At 44.3% G+C, this 21,964-nt stretch overlaps 1 protein-coding gene across 1 annotated transcript in view; it reads left to right on the top strand.

Moving 5' to 3' along the window:
* The window catches only part of Crkl (CRK like proto-oncogene, adaptor protein), a 40,120-nt gene extending 20,867 nt beyond the window's left edge, over positions 1–19,253 (top strand). The window contains exons 2-3 of the mRNA XM_057765507.1: positions 2,136–2,601; positions 15,588–19,253. Coding sequence (XP_057621490.1) covers positions 2,136–2,601; positions 15,588–15,722 — 601 coding nt within the window. The 3' untranslated portion in view covers positions 15,723–19,253. The remainder of the gene's footprint in view (positions 1–2,135; positions 2,602–15,587) is intronic.
* Positions 19,254–21,964: the final 2,711 nt, after the last annotated feature.

Below are 21,964 nucleotides of genomic sequence, written 5' to 3'. Positions count from 1 at the left end.
ATACAGAGGAGAATTCCACGTCACTCCACCCAATTTTTCTTTCTTTCTTATTGTTGTTCTTTGTTTCGTTTTTCCGGTAAAACTTCCTTAAAACAGTTTAAACAAAAGAACAGTGGAGTGACCCTAGAGAATCTAATTAACAAGGTGAACCCTAAGAAAAACGTATATAGATCCACCTGGGAAGGGAAAATAGACAAGATCGCCTGACAAAAGTGGGAACATTGGGGGTAGTGGGAGAAGGGAGGAGGGAAGAGGAACAGGGAGGAGAACTTGAGGGAACGGGATAGTCAAGATGGCGGAAGGACAGAGATGTAGAGCAAGGAAAGAGATATTTTGATTGAGGGGGCCTTTATAGGGCTAGCAAGAAACCTGGCACTAGAGAAATTCCCAGGAATCCACAAGAATGACCTTAGCTAAGACCCTAGGCAGTAGTGGAAAAGGTGTCCTATAGTCAGATTGATGAATATTTTAAATGTCACCATAGAACCTTCATCCAGCAACTGATGGAAACAGAGGCGGATACCCACAGTGGAGCACTGGGCTGAGCTCCTAAAGTCCAGTTGAAGAGTGGGAGGAGTAAGAATATGAGCAAAGAGGTCAAGACCATGACGGGGACACCCACTGAAACAGTTTACATGAGCTATGGGAGCTCACTAACTCCTGCCGGACAGGGAAGGAGCCAGCATAGGACCAAACTGAACCCTCTGAATGTGGGTAACAGTTGTATGACTGGGGCAGACTGCAGGGCCACTAGCAGTGGCACCAAGATTTGTTCCTACTGCTTGTACTGGCTTTTTGGGAACCATTCTCTGGATGGATACCTTGCTCAGCCTAGATAAAGTAGGGAGGTGCCTTGGACCTTCACCAAAGCAATGTGCCTTACCCTCTCTGAGGAGTGGATGGGGAGTGGAAGGTGGAGGAAATGAGAAGAGGGGAGGAACTTGGAACTGGGATTGGTGTGTAAAATGAAAAAAGATAGTTTGTTTTCTTTGAAGAAAAGAACAGTGGAGGAATGTTTAGAGAGTAGTTCAACTTGAATTTTCAAAGCTTGCATTAAAATAGAATTTATCTGGCTAGATTTTGTTTTCATTTCTTAGCTCAAATTCAGGGCCTTGTACATACTAGGCAAGCACTCTCTCTCCCTCCCCTTTTCTCTTTTTCTTTTTGAGGCGGGGTCTCACATGCAGCTCTGGCTGGATGGCCTGGAACTTGCTATATAGGTCGGTCACACTGACCTTAAACTTAGAGGTCTGGCCGGGTGGTGGTGGTGCACGCCTTTAATCCCAGGTGGAGGCAGAGGCAGGCGGATCTCTGTGAGTTCGAGGCCAGCCTGGTCTACAAGAGCTAGTTCCAGGACAGGAACCAAAAAGCTACGGAGAAACCCTGTCTCGAAAATCAAAAACAAACAAACAAACAAAAAACCTTAGAGGTCTGCCTGTCTCTGCCTTTCTAGGGCTGGTTTAAAGGTGTATGCCACCACACTCAGCCCTTCCCTATCTTACTACACATTTGGCTTTTTTTTTTTTTTTGTGGTGTTTGTTTATCAGCTAGGGGAGGAGGGTACAGACGTGTATGTGGTCAGAGGATAACTTGATGGAGTTGGTTCTCGCTGCCATTTACATTGATTTTGGAGTTCAAACTCGGGTCATAAGGTTTACACAGTAAAGGTGGTACCAGTGAGCCAATTAACTGGCCATGATTTTCATAGTTTGTGTCTGTTGTAATTAGGGAACTGTGCAGGGTGTGAGCCATCAATGAAGAGTTTGAGGAAATGTATCTGTGATGGCTGTAACAAAAGAAGTCAGCAACAGAACTTAAAGAGTTAAATAAATTCAGATCAATTACCTGAAAAAAAAACCTTCTCCAAAACACATTGTGGGTGATGGTGCATGTATCTGTGTACACACATGACATATTTAAGTATTTTTAAGTTATTGTTGTAGACTATAGAGAAGATATTGTTATAGACTATAGAAAGTACAATGAGAATGTACAATGGCAAAACATTCTTAATTACTGAGAATATAATGAAGGAACAGTTTATTATAGAGGAAGGTGGTTAATAGATTTTTGACAGATACCAATATAGAATAAGATAAGACTTTCCTTCAGAATAATTCTGTTTCTCTCTTAAGGTATCCAAGCCCACCAATGGGTTCTGTCTCAGCACCCAACTTGTCTGCAGCAGAAGAAAATGTGGAATATGTACGGACTCTCTATGACTTTCTTGGGAATGATGCTGAAGACCTCCCCTTTAAAAAGGGCGAGATTCTAGTGATAATAGAAAAGCCTGAAGAACAATGGTGGAGTGCCCGGAACAAGGATGGCCGGGTTGGGATGATTCCTGTTCCTTATGTTGAAAAGCTTGTGAGGTCTTCGCCACATGGAAAGCATGGAAATAGGAATTCTAACAGTTACGGCATCCCAGAACCTGCTCACGCATATGCTCAACCTCAGACCACAACTCCTCTACCTACAGTTGCCAGTGCTTCTGGGGCAGCGGTCAGCCCTTTGCCATCCACACAGAATGGACCTGTCTTTGCAAAAGCAATCCAGAAGAGAGTACCCTGTGCTTATGACAAGACTGCCTTGGCATTGGAGGTAAAAATCTATCAAGGCTGGACCTTGAACATGGGTTTTCATTTTTAATTTTAAGTTAGTCATCCCTTTAAAGTCACTTACTTTCTTGAGAATTGGACTGGGATTTCCGAGCTTACACTATTAATGTCTTGTCCTTTACTAGTCATCATGCCAGCCCAGGTCCCCAGCCTGCTTGCTCTCTTTTCTGCTCCCAAAGCTCATAGGTAGTTGGTTTTCTTTCCAGCAAAGGAAATAATTAGAAAGACCCATTACCTATGAGCTAAATTAGCATTCAGAGATACAGTACTAGTTGTATAAATCCGTATCTCCAACGTTGTAATTAAGGATCAATACAAATAAAATGTCTTAAAATTTTACTAGGCAGAGAAACGAGTTTAAAATCTGTAACAAGCAAGGGCTTGTAAATCATAATAGTATGAAGTAGAACTTAAAAACTGTCACTGTCACAGTCGTTTTGTTTTGGGACAGGGTTTCCCTTTGTAGCCCTGGCTGTCCTGGAACTCGATCTACAGACAGGGCTGGCTTGAAGTCGGAGATCTGGCTACATCTGCCTCACAAGTGCTGGGATTAAAGGCCTTTGCCAGCATTAGCATTGTTTCTGTGACTTGCTTAAATAAGACAGAAAGTCCTGAAGGTCAAGTTGATGAGGTTATTGGAGAGGTTATTGTCTTAAAATTTTGAGACTTTCTATTTGTTTTGGTTTTTCAAGACAGGGTTTCTTTTATTTTTTTATTTTTATTTTTTTTAAAGATTTATTTATTTATTATGTGTACAACATTCCTTCCATGTGTGCCTGAATGCCAGAAGGGGGCGCTGGGTCTCATTATAGATGGCTGTGAGCCACCATGTGGTTGCTGGGAATTGAACTCAGGACCTCTGGAAGAACAGTCAGTGCTCTTAACCACTGAGCCATTTCTCCAGCCCCCAAGACAGGGTTTCTTTATGTCGCTTTAGTTGTCCTAGAACTCACTCTAAAGATCAGGCTGGCCTCTGACTCACAGAGATCTGTCTGCCTCTACCTCCGAGTGCTGCAGTTAAAACAGTGCACCACCACTGCCTGGCTTACAAATGGAATTTGAAGGAACATTTCTTGAGCAAACATATATTGCTTAGCATTTCCTTTTTGCTTGTTTAAGTGAAACAACAACATAAAAATATGTCGTGCTGGGATTAAAGGCATGTACCACCACTGCCTGCTTCTCCCACATGTGCATTTAGATAGCACATAGTGTGGATACAGATAAAAATCAGCTGTAGGGATAGAGAGATAGTTCAGCACTTAAAAGCACATATTGGTCTTGAAGGGGACTGGGATTAAGTTCTCAGCATCCACATTGAGCAGTTCACAGTGGTTTGTAATTCCAGCTCCAGGGGGATCCACTGTCTCTGGCTTCTTCAAGCACCTGCACGCACACACCCATAAGTAAAATAAATGTATTTTTTAAACTAGCCATAATTCATTTGTATATAACTTTCTACTTGTCTTTGGACCAGGAATAATATCTAAGTGAGTTAGACTTGAAAATTTGTTTCAGGGTCAGTGACTATGTATCTCTTCTTTTGACTAGAAAAAAAGAGTGGTTGCCTTGTGGTTGCAGCTTACATCAGGGACCAGGATTGAGGAGGGATCCAGTTGTGTTTAGAACAGGAAAGAAACCAGAATAAGGGCCAGGCAAGGTGGCACTTGCCTGTAATTTCAGCACTCAAGAGGCCGAGGCAGGAGAAGTGAGGATTTGAAGTCTAATTGATTGATCAGACTTCTACCACCATGAAACAAGTGTGTCTTACTCTCCCTTTTTCCTCCCTCCCCCTTTCTCTCTTTCTCTTTTCTGTCTAACACACACACACCCCTCTTACTTAGAGATGGGATCTCATTATGTAGTCTGGCTGTCCTGGAAGTTGCTACATAGACCAGGCCTTTGCTGCCCAAGGCATTTGCTATCACACCTGGCCCTTTTATCATCATCATTATTATTTTATATGTATGGTGTTTTGCCCATATGTCTCCTTTACATATGTCTGTGCACCGTGTACATGCAGTGCTCTTGGAAACCAAATGGGAGTGTTGGATCCCCTGAAAATAGAGTTACAGGTGATTGTGAACTACCACGTAGGGGCTAAGAATTAAATTCGGGTCCTCTAGAAGAACAGCCAGTGCTCTTAACTGCTGAGGCATCTCTCCATCCTCTATACACCCCTCTTGACTGGTCCACATCTCACCCATGGATCTTTGGGCTGGTTCTAGGTATGGTAGCACATACTTGTAATCCCAGTACTAGAGAGATAGAGGCAGGAATAGGAGTCAGACTAGATAATAGGAGACCCTGACTCAGAGATTCAAAACAAATGAAGTACCATCTTGTTTGCCTTGTTGCTTCAGCCTTTTGAGATAGTTGTCATCTCAGAATAGAACTCTGAATACATTAGGGTGAAAGCTTTCAGGCACTGGTTCATTGAACTCTGATTCTGTTTTGTTTTGTTTTCTAGACAGGATTTCACTATGCATCCAGGCTAGCCTTCAACTCTGTTGACTGTCCTTCTGCCTCAGCATCCTTGAGTGCTAAGATTATGAGAATACACTAAGTATGCCTAGCTTGATCTTTGATTCTAAGAGAAAGTTTTAGATGGTATCTGCTGTATGGATGCATTCCTTGGTATGTTCAGAGTAGGACTGGAAGGTGGTGTTACAGAGGGATGGCCTGGAGCTTTTTAAGAGAGCCAGACTAATGATGTATATTTTAAGATAACAAACATACTTGGTGGTTACACAGCTCCCCTAGCCTCTAAAACTCCAGTTCTCCTGATGCTGACCCAGCTGTCACCAAACCATCATCACAGGCTTTATTTGGTGATTCACTGCAAGACTCTGTTAGTAGAACCTAAAAGACTTTACTGCTCCAGTGAGGATGTTTCTAATCAAGCTGTTGGCTATAGCATAAGAAATAAATGTTCCTTTGCTTGTGTTGTCTTCTAAAACTATTTGGATAGTAATGCCTGTCTGATCTTGTTAAAGAAAACAATTCTCTCTTGGGACTGTTCCAACTAGGTTATTAGTGAAAGTATTAAAATTAAGTTGAGGAACATTGACAAAAGTAGGGCAAAATGTACCAGTAATTGGAACTTCTTTATCCCCTTGGGTAGTACAAGGAGAAGAATGATAGTGCTGGTGAGCAGTAACCCTGAATTATTTCACAAATTTTTGTTCTTTTGTTTTTCCTTGTAAACATATTTGAGGGTGGGAATGTAGATCAACCCTCAGTTTGATTTCCAGCATTACAAAGTTTAAATAAGTATAGAGGCAGTTTAAAAAGTGTTAGCTATTTTCCTCTTCTCATGAAGTGACATGTATAAGAGAAGTGTAGATGTGTGTCCTCACTCCTTGGCAACAGAACTAACCAGGTCTGTTGGTGCAGGCCTGCAATTCCAGCCACTTGAGGGGCTGAAGCAGGACGATAAAAAGGTTAAGATCATCCTGGGCAACTCAGACCTTATCCCAAAAAGTTAAAAAAAAAAAAAAAAGTTGGGATGTCATTGAGTGGTAGTTTCAATCTCCAGTATGAAAGAAAGAGAGAGGAAAAGGAAAGAAGACAGTAGAGCTCTCCATTGACCTCCGTGGAGCCACAGAGGGCTGTTATGAAAGCCCATCCTACGCCGCAAGAAAGTTCCCAGACTGAGGGACTCAATCTAGCCTGCCCTTTTCGAAAGATCTTGTGTGTAGTACACCTGAAGGCCAGAAGAGGGTGTCAGATCCCATGGCGCTGGAGTTTGAGGCAGTTGTGAGCTGCCTGACATGATTAAGCTTTCTGCTGAGCCATCTAAAGGATCTCTAATCAGAAGACAATAGTTGGAGCAAGAGTGCTGTTGTTACAGAGTACTTGGAGTCAGAGCTACTTGTCTGAGAAGCAAGGTAGGGAAGTAGTGTGGGCTATTTTACACCCTGGCTTTTATGGATATAGTTTTGGGAAAATTTCATAAGTTCTCTAAGAAACCTGGCTGGAAGTATTGATATTTGTCCATTGACTGTCCACTCATATAACTAGAGTGCTGACATCCAAGGGGCTGGCCACTGTGAAGAAAGGGAGACTAGGGGACCCAGGGTAGGCAGGTGGTCTGAAAAGGCTTCATGGAGAACGTAACTCTGGGATTGAATTTTGAAGGATGACTACAGCTAGCTGGTGAACCAGGGAAGGCAGGGGAAAGAGTCTGCAGGAAGGGCCTTGAAACACTACTAGTAACCACCAGTAAATGCACGTAGAGAGCAGGTCGGGTAAAGGGCCAGTGTAGCCAAAGACAGCAGGGGAGCAGGTTTTCACATATTACAAGAGAGCTAATAAGATTTACATTTTTCTTGGCATTGCTTTTATTTGAAGTATGAAACAACCAGTTTCTTAGTGTTCTACAGGAGTCAGTCAGGAGAATATAATCTGTAGGTGAGAGTATCCATGTCAAGCTTCATGTAATACCCAAAGTGATTTAGAGCAGACTTGGTCAAAGTCAAGCAGAAATGAAATTTTGATGATTGCTTAACGCTTAGCCCAGGTGTTCTGACTTTCTACATTGTCCAGCTCCATTGACCTTCCAGTCTTAATTTGGATGATGCTACCTAACATGTTTGCTCCTACAGCAGATTGACTCTTAGGATGGTGACAGACAGGAACTTGAGATACTATAGTGAAAAAAACCAAAGGCTTCTCTCCTTGTAGAACTCATGGAACAGCTTTATAGGGTGAATTAGTTATGGGGTGCTATTTTTGTTAGTTAACAGGTTCTTGCATTCTGACTATCAGGAACCGTTCCTATTAGGAATATTATCTGTCCCCTTCCTGTGCTTATGCAGCTTCATGCTTTGCTTTGTTTTGTTTTGGAGATGGGTCCTTCTCGTGTTGCCCAGTCTGGTCTTGAAATCCTGGGTTTGGACTGGAGAGATGACTCTGTGGTTAAGACCTTCCAGAGGACTCAGGTTCAATTACCAGCAACCCCATGGTAGCTCACAGCTGTCTGTAACTCTAGTTCCAAGAGATCTGACTCCCTCACATAGACAAACATGCAAGCAAAAACACCAATGCATATAAAATAAGAAAAGAAAAAAGAAGAAAATACTACATTCAAGTCATCCTCTGTCTTAACCTCCCAAGTCGCTAGGAGGTGCACACCACACCCAGCTCCAGGGACTGGACACGTGTATGGCCCTACATCCTGCACCGCACCTTAATTATGGTCCTGTTTTTGGCTAAGAAAGATGGTATGTTTTGTTTTGTTAATGTAGGACCTCTATGACCTTGAACTTCTGATCCTCCTGTTTCCACTTCCCAAGTGCTGGGGTTACAGTCATGGACTTTTTTTTTTTTTTTTTTTTTTTTTTGTCTTAGTTGGGGTTTCTGTTGCTAAGATGTAACACTATGATGAGAAGCAATGTGGGTGGCTGGTTGTTTCAATTATATGTCACTGTTGTCACTGTTGATGTGTTAGCAGTCAGGGCAGGAACTCAAGGGAGGAACATGGAGAGAGGTACAAGAGCTGATTCAGAGACCATGGAAGAGTACTGTTTACCTGCTTGCTCCACGCAGCTTGTTTAGCCTGCTTTTACAAAATCCAGGACCACTAGTCCAGGCCTAATACCACCACCACAATGGACTGGGCCTTCCCATATCATTCACTAATGAAGAAAATGCCAATCCCAGCACTAGGGAGGCAGAGGCAGATGGATCTCTGTGAGTTCCAGGACAGGCTCCAAAACCACAGAGAAACCCTGTCTCAAAAGAAAAAAAAGAAGAAAAAAAAAGCCGGCGGTGGTGGTACACACCTTTAATCCCAGCACTCGGGAGACAGAGGCAGACGGATCCCTATGAGTTCAAGACCAGCCTGGGCTACAAGAGCTAGTTCCAGGACAGGCTCCAAAGCTACAGAGAAACCCTGTCTCGAAAAACAAAACAAAAAAAGAGTATATTTCTTAGGGGTTGGAGAGATGGCTCAGTGGTTAAGAGCTCTGGCTGCTCTTCCAAAGGTCCTGAGTCCAATTCCCAGAAACCACATGGTGACTCACAACCATCTATAAGGAGATCTGGCGCCCTCTTCTGGCGTGCAGGCATACATGGAGGCAGATTGTTGTTATACATAATAAATAAATAAATCTTTTTTAAAAAAAGAAAGAAAATGCCCTACAGGCTGGCCCACAGTCCAATCTTTTGGAGACTTTTTTTAATTGAGGCTCCTTTTTCTCTGATGGCTCTAGCTTTTGTCAAGTCAATGTAAAAACTAGCCAGCACTAGTTTTTACTAGTTTGTACTAGGTATGTGTGTGTGGTACTAGGAACCAAAGCCCGGGTGTTGTGCATGTTAAGCAAACATCTGCACCGTCCCCTCACCCAAGAGATTTCAGAAAGAAACATTTAGATCTTTTTATTAAAGACTTCTGTGTGACTTCTCCCCTGGTGTCTTTTGTTTGCTAATCTTTTCCAGCATTATGTTTAGGTTTGGTTTCACGCTCGCTCACCTATAGAATTTACCATCTTCCCTATTTGACACAAACCAAATGACTTGACCTTACTTTAGTAGACCATTGTCTTCTGATGTCAAAGAGAGTGTTCTCTGACAGAACAGTCTTGGACTCTTACTCTGTTTGCCAAGTGCTTGGCCAGTACTTAAGTCATCAATCTGTTCTTACTAGCTCATGATTACCTTTTATCTTTGATGCCTGCTCTTTTTAAAATTTTTACTTGTTTATGTATATTTGTGCCTTTATGTATGCGTGTGCACCACATGTGTCCCTGGTACCTGAGGATGCCAGAAGGTGTCAAATCTGGAACTGGAGTTACAGATAGTTGTGAACTGCCAAGCGAATGCTGAGAATTGAACCTAGGTCCTCTGGAACAGCAACCAGACTGATCCATGTCTCCAGCTCACATTTTTTTTTATTACTATTTATTTTTGAGACAGGATCTCATGTAGCTCAGCTGGCCTTGAATTCATTGTATAACCCTGGTGTAAACCTTGATCCTTCTGCCTCTACCTACCGCATGATGGGATTACAGGCATCCACTGACATTCCAGGTTTATCAGGGTCTTTTTATGATGCTCAGTGATCTTTGAGCTCACTGGTATTCTTAAGACAAAGTAAAAATTGCTCCTTATTCCCACTGGAGGTCATAAATGATTATATTGGAATTTCTTCTTGAATTCCCTTTGCTACCACCCCCTTAAAGATTTGATTATTTATTTGATTGTATTTGTATATGGTTGAGTGTGTGTTTTTGAACCATTTAAGTGTGCAGGTGTCTTCAGAAGCCGGAAGAGAGTGTCAGGTCCCCTGGATGTGGAGTTCCAGGCAGTTGTGAGCTGCCCCATGAATTGAACTCGGTCCTCTAAAGAGCAGCACATGCTCTTCAGAGCACGGTTGCTGAGCCATTTCTGCAACCCCTCTCTTTGGTTTATTTTGAACCCCTACTATTTGGGTTCTATCTCTTCTCTGAGTCTTTTGAATTAGCTTTCTCAAAACCTATTGTGCAAGTTCCCTTCAATGCCTGGCTGGGATTCTCAGATTTCTATTTTGTTAGTTCGTTTTCTTTCATTGGTTAGAATTAAATTCACATTAACAGTGTCCTAGCTTTGTTTTCTTTGTTTTAGACAGGATATTGTTACCTATCTAGGAAACCCTGAATTCACTACACGTTTTTGTGTGCCCTCCCTTACCTTTGAGAGCGATTTCCTGCTTCACAGCACTGTGTGTAGCACATCGTGTGTAGCTTACAACAACTTCTTTAATGTTTTTGCTTGCTGAGATGAAGCAGTATGCCAAGCATAATGAAGTTTCAGTGTTTTAGAATAATCTCAGTGTCCCACAAAGGAACACACACAAAGCAGAAGCAGCTCAGCAAGGCAATTCTTTTTGAGTATAGTGTGGGCTAGAATCCAACCCAAGCTAGCAAGCAGCTAGGGCAGGATGTTCACTTGAGTTGTATGTGTCTGGGGGCGCGCGCGCGGGGGGGGGGTATGTTCTCATTTGCATCCGTGCCCCCCCTTGTTTTTTTTTTTTTTTTTTTTTTTCCCGAGACAGGGTTTCTCTGTAACAGCCCTGGCTGTCCTGGAACTCACTTTGTAGACCAGGCTGGCCTTGATTTCACAGAGATCCCTCTGCCTCCCGAGTGCTGGGATTAAAGGCATGTGCCACCACTGCTCAGTTAGGATGTGAGGGCAATCTGGCTGTGACATCTGTCACCCCATTGATCACCAGGATTGATCTGGCTGGCTAGGCAGGTGTCCCCTTCCTCCTTCACTGCTCCATGTGTGTCCCTTCAAAGCTGCGGGCTTGGTTGACCTCCACTGAATAAAGGAGGACCTTTTTTGGGTCACGGGTATATGAGTAGCTGCGCTCCCCTGCTAGAACCTCCAAACAAGCATTCACTTGGTTTTTATGTTAACGCATATGGTAACTGTTTTTTCCCCATTGGCTGGAGTCTGTCACAGTCCTTTGCCATTGGCTAGTTTAAAAAGAACCAGCACAAAGGCGAGGGGGAAGGAGTCAGCTACTACTGGCCAAGTTCTGCGAAGAGGGCAGTTACCAGATGAGGGAAAGGTTGAGATTAAAAGAAGTGCATACGAATTTTACAAGGTGGGTGAAGATTATTGGCCCTTGGTGGCAAACTATCTGATGAAAGAAAACCATTTCTCACAGTAGCACAGGTTATATTTTTCAGTCTCAGAGATCATCATGAGTTCCAGTGGTAAGTGACCTGTAGTTTATATCTATGTTGTATTGGTCCTCCATCATGTTTGTCGTGAAGCACTTGACTCAGCCCTGGAGGTCCACACGAGGTCACAGCTTCCTAATAACAAGGCTGCTCTCCCTTATCCCTGTCACATTCCAGTACAGGAAGCTTTTCTCTAAGGCAATACCCGTAGGCTAGTGTCGCCTTCTGAAGAGCCTCAGATGTGTGGGTGCTGTGGTGCTGTGTGAATGTTCAGGGCTGTGGAGTCACCCTTTGGGTTTTCCATGAGGACTGACCAAACTCTTACTTGTTTTTGAAGTAGGTCTTGCTGTGTTGCCCAGACTCGTTTTGAGCCCTAGTAAATAGCTATCAGGTGCCTGTCTTCTGTCGTGAGTATTATATCAGTTCTCACAACTCTTTTTTTTTTTTTTTTAGAAATTTTGCCAGGTGGTGGTGGTGCATGCCTTTAAGCCCAGCACTTGGGAGACAAAGGCAGGTGGATCTCTGTGAGCTCAAGGCCAGCCTGGCCTACAGAGTGAGTTCTAGGACAGCCAGGACTGTTTCTTCACTGCCAAAGATGCTTTTTTGCCATAATTACAACACCATGTCAAAAGCAGAATGTTCCCTGGATATTGGTACATACCTGTAGTCACTATCTACTAGAGGCTGAAGCAAGAGGATTAAAGGTTCAAGGCTAGCCTGGCCTGGGTTACATGGTAAATTCCAGCTCACTCTGGGCTACATAAATACTGTGATACCTGGCTGCCAAAAGAATAAATATGTCTGTCAATACAGGCTTTCATCCTGGAGCCCAGAATGGTCTTAAGCAGTCTGCCTGCATTAGCCTCTCAGATGCTAGAATTTTAGGGGTGGATCATCATACCATAACTTCTAGAAGATGTCATTATGAAGTCCTTCAGATGCTAAAGCCAGGGAATAGTGCAATGGGGAAAGTGCTTATCATCTCCTCTATTACATGTACGGATGTGTGTGCCTAAGAACAACTTCTGCCAAGTGGGTCCTGGGGATGGGACCCATCTGTCAGGCAAGTGCCCTTACCTGCTGAGCCATCTTGCCACCCCAGGTTCTCAGCCCTGATTAGCTTGGAATTCACAGATATCTGCCTGCTCTGTTTCTCACATTTTTTAAATTTTTTTCCCATTAGCAAATCATTGTCATTGGCTTATAGATCAGAATGAACTGTTTTTCAGAGACTTTTGTTTGCTTGGGGAGAAGCACTTGCCATACTAGCTTAAGGACTTGGGTTTGTTCCTCAGAGCCCATGTGAACAGCCAGGAATGGTGCACACATTTGTAACCACACTGCTAGGGAGAAGGAAATACTTAACTACGGAGTTCACTTACCAGCTAGCCTAACTAATTGGTAACCCTAGGTCCCAGTGAGAAATCCCCAAAATCAGAGTAGATGGCTTCTGAAGAATGACATCCAAGATTGGCCTTGGGCCTCCATGCATATATATGTGTAACACACATGCACATAGATATATATGCCAAAAGGAGGAGGTGTTTTTCTTAGTGTCTAAATAGGGCGAGGATACTCTGAAATTAATTTGGTAACTTTCAGTCTTACAGGTAGTATATAGCAGAGCCCTGACACTTTTTTTCTTTAAGGGCAGTCTCACATTCACTCAGCTTAGGCTGACATCAGCCTTGGCTATCCTACTGCCGTGCCTCCTGTGTGCTGGGGTGGCGCATGTAGACCACCACACCTAGCTTTATTGTGGTGGTAGTGGTTGTTGTTTTGTGCTGTGTGTGTATGTGTGTGCATGAGAGGAAGGCACATATATGTACGTGCGGCAGTCCGGACAACTTTGCTGTAGAGTCAGCTCTCCCCTCCCACCTTCTCTTGGCTTCTGAAGATGGAATTCGGGTCCCCAGGCTTGCATAGCCAGTACCTAACCGTCCAAGCCATCTTACTCATGGCTCCGATATTTTCCTTGATGAGCATATTTTCATTTACATGCTGACTATTTGTATTTTCTGTGGAGTAATATCTATTCAAATCTTTGTGGTTAAGAGTGGATAGTGCTTTTGTAGAGGACTCCATGTCAGGTGCTTGTCTGGTCTAGGGGGATCTGACACCCCTGGGCTCCTTAGACACCCATAGTCACAGACATACCCACACACATATACACAATTAAAACAATCAAAATAAATACTAGTAACAGTAAAGAGTAATGTGTCTATAGCTCTGTGGTAGAGTGTTTGCTTGGCATGGCACAAGGCACCATTTCTAGTCACAGGAAGGACTAGATCAGGTGCTGCTCCCAGACTCTCTTTCTAGCCTTTTCTGACTGTCTCCATAGGTCCATCTTCCTCAGCAGCAGCAGGGTTTGTTTTCATTCTGTGTTATTGACTCGGTACTTTATATATGTAATGTGTATAACTGTTGTTATATCTAACATAGCCAGCAAGCGTTGACCACGATGGGACTGCTGAATGTTGACTGTCTAACCGCAACAAAGATAGGGAAGTTGCTTAAGAATAAGGAACTGGGGGCTGGAGAGATGGCTCAGTGGTTAAGAGCATTGCCTGCTCTTCCAAAGGTCCTGAGTTCAATTCCCAGCAACCACATGGTGGCTCACAACCATCTGTAAAGAGGTCTGGCGCCCTCTTCTGGCCTTCAGTCATACAGACAGAATATTGTATACATAATAAATAAATATTTAAAAAAAAAAAAAAAAGAATAAGGAACTGCCTTAAACTGATCACAAGAGTTCTGGCAGAAAGGGAATGTTTTTCAGTGTCTTGCACACACTATTCTTGTTTTCCTGTTATCTTTAACCTGCTATACCCATTAGAATTATTTATTAGACACTGTTTTCAGGTCTTCCTCATCCATCACTCTGTTTGCTTTTATGGATTTTTTTTAAAGAGTTATTTGGTTAGTTGGTTTTGACTTGAGACAGAACTTGAAAAAACGAACACTGCTGACTTTGAACTCCCTTTGTAGCCAAGACTAACCTTGATTTCCTGATCCTCATTTCTTCACCTTCCAAGTGCTGGTTTATAGACACACCACACGACATGTAACTCTGCGTGTAATTTTTTTCTTTCTTTCTTTATTTTTTTCCTTTTTTTACATTTGCCATTCTGAAATGCCATTTTTCTTGTGTATGGTCTCCTCCCCTGTCCTTTTTGGTACCGAGACTTAAACACTGTGACTTAGGTGTGCTAGGCAAGTGTTGTACCAGCAAACTGTATACTCCTACCTCTGGCTCCCTTTTGCCAGTTTTAATAGGACTCCTGTTACTCACAAAGTTGGAAAATACTAGTTAAGGGCCAGCTACGAGGCCCATGAGTAAAGGTGCTTTCTGCCCAGCCTGGGGACCTGAGTTGTCCCTAGGACCCTCTTGGTGGAAAGAGCTGACTCTTGAAAGCTGCCCTTTACATAGTAAGCCCTCACGCACTGATACGTGCACACAATACACACAAATATGTACATGTAATAAACATTTTTTAAAATCTATGGTTATGATTGTTGTGCCTGCATGTAAATCTGTGCACTACTTGCATGTCTGGTGCCAAAAGTAGGCATTGTATCCCCTTGGAAGTAAAGTTACAGACAGTTGTGAGCTGCTGTGTGGGTCCTGGGGATTGAACGTGGGTCCTCTGGAAAAGCAGCAAGTTTTTATTTTGAGACCCTGTCTTTATAGAAAATTATAATGGGCAGAAGAAATTGGGAATGGCATGAACAGCGTGAAGTCTTGCACCAACTCAGCTTTTAATTGGTTTCTAACTTTATTTTGTTGCAAGTGGTGATAGATCTTTTTTCTTTTAAACCAAAAAAGATCAAAAGTAGATTGTCAGAACAGTGAAGGTCAGTGGTAGCACACCTTTGAAGTACACTGTCAAAGCAATACGGTTTCAGTTTTTTGAGACAATATCTGTGCGTCCAAGCTGGTCTGGCCTTCGCCTTCTGTGTGCTGGGACTATGAGCACCAGGCCTGGCTGCTTGCTACCCTTCTGTGCAACTTAACATATCCATGTATGTTCACTTATTAGTGACCACATAAGTGCGTGACCATTTAGTAATGGTGGTTGCTTTGTGCTCAGAAGCTGCTTCACAAATGCTTGTCACCTGAGAGGTGTCCTGGGTATGCTGGTGGTATCTTGTGTCTCTGTAGTACTTGATTTTCAGGTCCAAACACTGAAGAGAAAAAGTTAGTCTTAGTCTTTGGATAGATAGTATTTGTGATATAATGTAAACTGTCTTTCTTGTTTGCACAGTGATGCTAATTTTGTCTTTTCTATTCCTCCAGGTTGGTGACATTGTGAAAGTCACAAGGATGAATATAAATGGCCAATGGGAAGGCGAGGTGAATGGGCGCAAAGGGCTTTTCCCTTTCACACATGTTAAAATCTTTGACCCTCAAAACCCAGATGACAACGAGTGATTGCTGTTGCCGTCCCTGCTGCTGCCTTGTCCTGCCTGTCATAATCTCCTTTGAAGTGGGAAGCACTCTCCCATGCAAGTCACAGCGAGCTGCTGGGCCGCTCCCACACATTGGTGGTCTCCTGCACATTTGAAATGCCTCCAGCGGCTGCCTCTTGGCATTTGTATCATAGTCATGCTGTCAAAGAGTAGCTGATTTTAGAGTTCTTCTGGATTATAAACTGGAAATACTGGCGGAAGCACACAAGTTGAGAGAATTGAACACAGAAAGGGTCTTCCTTCTCATCGCTGCCTTGTTATACTTGAGGCTGACTGTTGTGCTCGCCATAGAAGGTGTGAGCCTGCTTGATGGTCGTCCACTCAGAGGGTTAGCCTCGGCAAGCTCTTGCTGTTGCTGGGCTGTAGAGCAGTGGCTGTGCCATCAACTTGTTTTTCTTTGAACAACAGAGGAAGTAAACTCCAGACAGTTCTGTCCAAACTCCTGAAATTTGGCTTGTTTCCACTTTCTTTTGTTTAGCTTTGGTTTTGGAAGACTAATTCATTAGAGTTGTGTGTGTTCTGAACAGATTTTTAAATAGTAGGTTGGATTTTTGTGATAGTCTAAGGAATAGTGCGTGTCCCTGAGCTTCCAAACTGAAGCTGCTGTATGTAACTAAAGGAAAATGAAGACACCCTGAAGTAGAGGCCTTTATCTTTTGTTACCTTGTGTACCGCTTGGCAAACAATGCACACACAGCAGCAGCCATGGTGTGCCGCGCTGTGTGCAGCTGAGAAACACCAGGGTGATCTGTGGAGACTGTTGCTGTCACGGTTGCCATTGATAGGAGCAGAAAGAGTGGAGTGCTTGGTCAGTTCTGTCTAGCTTTTCAATGAGTACACCCCTTTAAGAACTAAAATTAAGTTTATAGAATTAGTGCATTCAGCACAAAGTCCTGTCGGCCCCTCCTGTCCAGGCTGCATGAAAGTGGTGGTGCTGTCTGTCCTAGTTCCATAGCCTAAGTGGAACAGAGCACAGTGCTCCTGAGCAAAGAAAATGCAGGCTCTGGAACCCCTAACCCATATACCATGAGCCAACATGCAAGCCAGCTGATACAGATGTGTGTCTGACACAAAAGTATGCTCTGTTTCAGCTGGACCCTGATGAGGACACACCTCCACACACAACACCACAGCAGTCTCAGAAATGTAGCGGTGACTTAGTGAATAGTTCCAGCATTTACAGAACAGCTAGCTGTAACTGTGACCCTGGCTCTGAGACTCTTAGGCTGTGAGAACTAAGGGAACATATCCTGGAGGCAAAACTAACACAGCTATTTGTCCGCTATATTTATTCTCTTAAAGACTTTTTTTTGTTTAATGTTGTGTATATTGGGCATGGTAGCACACACCTTTCTTTAATTCCAGCACTAGGAAAGGCTGAGGTAAGCAGGTCTCAGAGTTCAAGGCCAGCCTGCCTGCTCTATGTAGTGTGTTGTAATCTGGACAACCAGATGGACAGAGACTGTTTTAGAGCCCCCCACCCCCAAAAAAAGTGTATGGGCGTTTTGCCTGCATGTGTGAATGTGCATCCCATAGGTTCAGTGCCTAAGGAGGCCAGAAAAGAGTGTTGGATCCTCTGGAACTGGAGTCACTGTGTGGGTGCTAAGAATTGAACCTGGGTCCTCTGTAAGAGCAGCAAATCTCTTTAAATCAGTATCCCATCAGGCTGATAAGAGCCATATTTTAGTGTTCATGTGACAAAATGGTTATTTGGGGTTTGGGGGTAGTATCATGTCTACCTATCTGTGGCTTTCCTAGATGTCAGCTCTTTTCCATCTCTGGAAGCTGCCATTTTTTTTAGCCAGATCTGTTGAGTGAGCCCCACACTGCCTAGAACAATACTTGCCCTCTGGCTAGTGGCCATCCCGAGGCCTTTTGATACCTGCACTAAGTACATGCCTTGTTCACAGAGGACACAGCCTCCAAGGAATCGCACCCCATCACTGGGGCTTGAGCCTCATGCCTTACACATGCTAGGTAAGCCCTCTACCACTGAACTCTTCTTTAAATTTTGAGATGGGATTTCCATAAATTGCCCATGCTGGCTTCGAATTTTCCATTCCAGCCCCAGCTGAAATTACAAACGTTTGAGTCACCACACCCAGCTCTTAAGGTCTTTTCAAGCTACATTTAACTGAAGGGCTTGGGTGTCTTGATTACAGCAGCCTGCTCAGCGCAGGCAGCCGTTTTTGAGAGTAGGATTTCCCTTCTCAAGTCTGTTGATGAACAAGACATGCCCCATAAACCTGGAGTTTGGTTTATAAAACCAGCTAATTTGGCCCATGTTTCTACAGCTCCCTCAGGTCCAGAGCCGGACATAAGACTTAAGTTCTGAACTCAGGATATGTGCCAAAAGTAGTAATTTCCTGAATTAGAAGCTTGTGAGTTTATTAATCAGGAAAATTTTCCTTTCACACTGATAGAAAGTGGCATCTTCGTAGGTCCCACTCTCTGGAAAGACATGTAACCTCGGAGGGGAGTGGGATCCAGGGGAGCCTTTCCTTCTGTGACGGTCATTGCATGGGCTGCTCTGCTGTGTTGGACTGGGATGACAACCCTCTCACTTTTGCTGTTGTGTCTGAGAAGGGAATGACTAGGTTGCCAGGGCATAGACGGCTAGATCGAAGTCCTGTCACCTGGGCAGGAACTCCCTGCAGAAGGCATCCTTGGCACTTCTGCACTGCTTTGACGCCAACTGTTGCAGGGTTAACAGGGTGCACGGCTTTGGTCACCCAGACTCAGAACCCTCTGTGCTCACCGGAAGAGACTCTGTGCCGTCCCTCGGAGTTGCACGTTCCTGGCACTGTGCCAGTCTTCCTCTACACCTGTTTACAGACAAGATGGGCCAGGATTGATGGCCACTGCTCTTGTAACTTTTGCTCAGAAGAATAATGAGCTTTTTTTTTTTTAAGGGATGATGTTTTTGTTCTAGGTGTTTATAATTTAATCTTTTAATATTATGTTCATTAACCTCTTAAAATGAGTGAAATCTTGATTGTTTTAACACAGTACCTAAGACTAATGCTTTCTGTGGCCTCCTCACCACAGGACCAGAGAACCACATCCCTGGTAACTGCTGTGAGTGTGGACACTGAGCTGCTTGTATATTCTAAAGGAGCAGGAGGACAGTTCTCTGAGACAGGAGGAACAGTGGCCTTGCTTCTAGACGGTCTTCACTGTGTGTTTTAAAATGACATAAAACTCTTTTGACATGTATAACTTAAAGATCATAAGTGTCAGGCAATAATATTTTCTGTGTAAGCTTTTAAAATTATTTTTGGGGATTATAGCTTGTTTTATTTTGTGCTATAAAATTAACAGTATTAAATGACTTATATTCTTAGAATACAGTGAGTGTCTTTTCTTAACAGATTAGTGCCTTTTTATTTTTGTATTCCATTTTACGTTACTGGTCCCAGCATCAAAACCCTTGTTTCCATGGCCTGTTTGTACATTGTCTCAATAAAACTTGCACCAGCTGGCGGTGGCAGCAGCCTCGGTGTTTCAGTGTCTCCTCAGTCAGCCCCCACCAGCCTCCCCCGACGTGAAACTGGCGAAGCCCCTGGTAGTCACAGAAACTTGCTCATGCTGCTCCCACTTCCCTCACCCCAAAATGGCAGCTTCTTATTCTGGGAAATAACTGTTCTCTGGACATTGTGGGAGCTGTGGGACTCAGCCTTCCAAGCAGGGGTGCAGGCTCTGCTCTGCTGAGTGGCTATTGAGCATGAGCTAAGCAGAGATGCTCGGTGGTCAGGGAAGGTAAGCAATCCTGTCTGCTGTCTGCTGCCATTCCTGTCTAGATGTACACCTCCTTGTGAGCTTTGGGGATCTCTAGGAGGGAACTTTGGTGTTGGCGGCTTGCTTAAAAACCTCACAAATTGCTGATTGCTGGGTGGTGGTGGTGATACACGCCTTTAGTCCCAGCTCTTCTGCCTCCCAATAGGCAGAGGTAGGTAAATCTCTGAGTTGGAGGCCAGCCTGGTCTACAAAGTTCCAGGGCAGGCAGAGAAACCCTGTCTTAAAAAAAAAAAAAAGCCTCACAAACTCTTTGGTAGTTATAGTTTAGGACTCCCCTGCTGTTACCCAGGAAGCACATTTCCTCTTATGTGCATTTTACTCTCGTGCCTGTTTATGTGTGTATCGAGAAATTCAACCAACCCCTTAAACCTTATCCTCTTGCCTGCCAGTGCTGGAATTGTGGGCATGTGTAGGCACGCTCAACGTCTTCTGCGGATTAGAGGGTGATGAGAAGCACTGCTTTGCAGGCCTGCACCTGAGCTACCCAGACCTCCAGCATCTGGGAGATTCAGACCTCAGCGCTTTTATCCCCCCACCCCTGTTCTGAGTAGTGGATACCAGTGCTGGAGGTTGAAGTAGAGTGAGGTTTTAGAACCACTGTGCCAGTGGACACCCTCTCTGGGCACGGGGCTGTAGTTGTTCTAATGCCGCCTGAATTAAAGAACTAGGTCCCATAGGGTTCAAATTTGCCCTGTGCTTCACCACCACCACCATTTACTGCAGAGACAACCTGCCAATGAGCCTTTAGGCCTAAGCAGCCTGCAAATGAGGTGGGGGCTGGACCATGTATAGAGCTTCACTCCCCAACTCGGTACCGGAAAGGTTTGCTCCAAACCCCTCTGCTCATCCTTGGGTCACCTGGACTTGAACCACAAGCCTCACTAGCCAGTTCTTGTGACGCCCACTTGACCGGACACTGCTTCCCATACACCCAGCCTACAGAAAACTACAACTATCAGTGACCACCCCCTGCCTCCCAAGTGTGGGGACAGCAGACCTTGCATCCTGAAAGGGACAACCTGGCCTTGATCTGGGGTGAGGGTGAGAGGACCCCACACTGGGCAAAGGTAGAGACCCCAGAAGGATTCAAGCTTTCTGGAGGCTCCCTATCGCCCTCATGGGGCTGGGCGTGGGGTGGAGCTGGCAGGGTCCGATGGGACCATGGTTCCTTATATTATGTCTCTGAATCAAACTAGCCTCTAAGGGGTGCTGTGTTCTCAGTCCAAGAGCCAGATGTTGGGAAAAAGTCGCTTTTTCTTTTGTTTTCCTTTTCCTTTCTGTCTTTATTATTTTTAAAGATTTATTTGTTTATGTATATGAGCACTCTACTTGCATGTATGCCTACCTGAAAGAAGAGGACATCAGATCCCACTATAAATGGTTGTGAGCCACCATGTGGTTGCTGGGAATTGAACTCAGGACCTTTGGACGAGCAGCCAATGCTCTTAACCACTGAGCCATCTCTTCAGGCCTCTCTGTCTTTCTTATTTATTTTACTACCATCATTTTATGAGGCAAGGTCTCTCTATAGCTCTGACTGCTCTGGAATCCCTGTCTTAAAGGAGTGTACCACTGCACCTGGCTTTATCTTTTCCCCCTTTGTTTTGTTTAACTTTGTGATACAGCCCAGGCTGGCCTCAGACTTCTGATATTCCTGCCTCCACCTCCCAAGTTCTGGAATTGGTTTGTGCCACCAAGCCTGGTTCATTCATTGCCAGGACTTCGTGCATGTTAGGCAAGCACTCTACTGACATCCTGGCCATTAACTTTTTCTTGGCTGAATAAAGATGGTCCTGCACCCCTCTGTTGGAGACCTGAGTGGGGAGCACCGAGGGAGGCAGAAGCTTGCTTCATGACAGGGGTGCCCTGGGGTTGGGGAGCAGTATGAAGCTCCCCATTCTCCTAGGCCATGAGCAGACCCCACACTCATTACTTCAGCAAACCAAACCTTGTGTCTGGGGGGATGTTCAGTCACTCCAACCCTGTGTTTGCTGTTGACAGGATGCTGGAATGTGCCACCTCACCAGAATCAAGACTAGGACTTTGGCTGCAGGTTTCAGCATCTTGCTGGGTCTTCCTGAGTTCTCTTGTCACATGAGCCACCTGACCTCTGATGGCCTTTCTGAAGGTAGCTGTCCTAACGAGTCCCAGGTTTAGTGTTTGCTCCATGAAGCTCTTGCCACTTCTGCCCTACGGGACAGCAGGGACCTGAAGCCTAATGCCCTAGGCCCCAAGGGTACCATAATGATCTTACTCCATGTCAAGATTTCTTCCCAAGTGGTCACCTTCACAGCCGTTACACTTGTGCCCTTCCAGTTTCAGCTTTGATACCTCAAACTCAGCAGCCCCTGTTCCGCTTCCTAAAGCACCTACATGCCTGGCTCTACATCTGTCTTGTTCTGCCAG

This window comes from Chionomys nivalis, chromosome 3 (genome assembly GCF_950005125.1).
Source record: "Chionomys nivalis chromosome 3, mChiNiv1.1, whole genome shotgun sequence".
Lineage (NCBI taxonomy): Eukaryota > Metazoa > Chordata > Mammalia > Rodentia > Cricetidae > Chionomys > Chionomys nivalis.
Note: the sequence above shows the minus strand (reverse complement) of the source record. Positions and strands in the feature narration are given on the sequence as shown.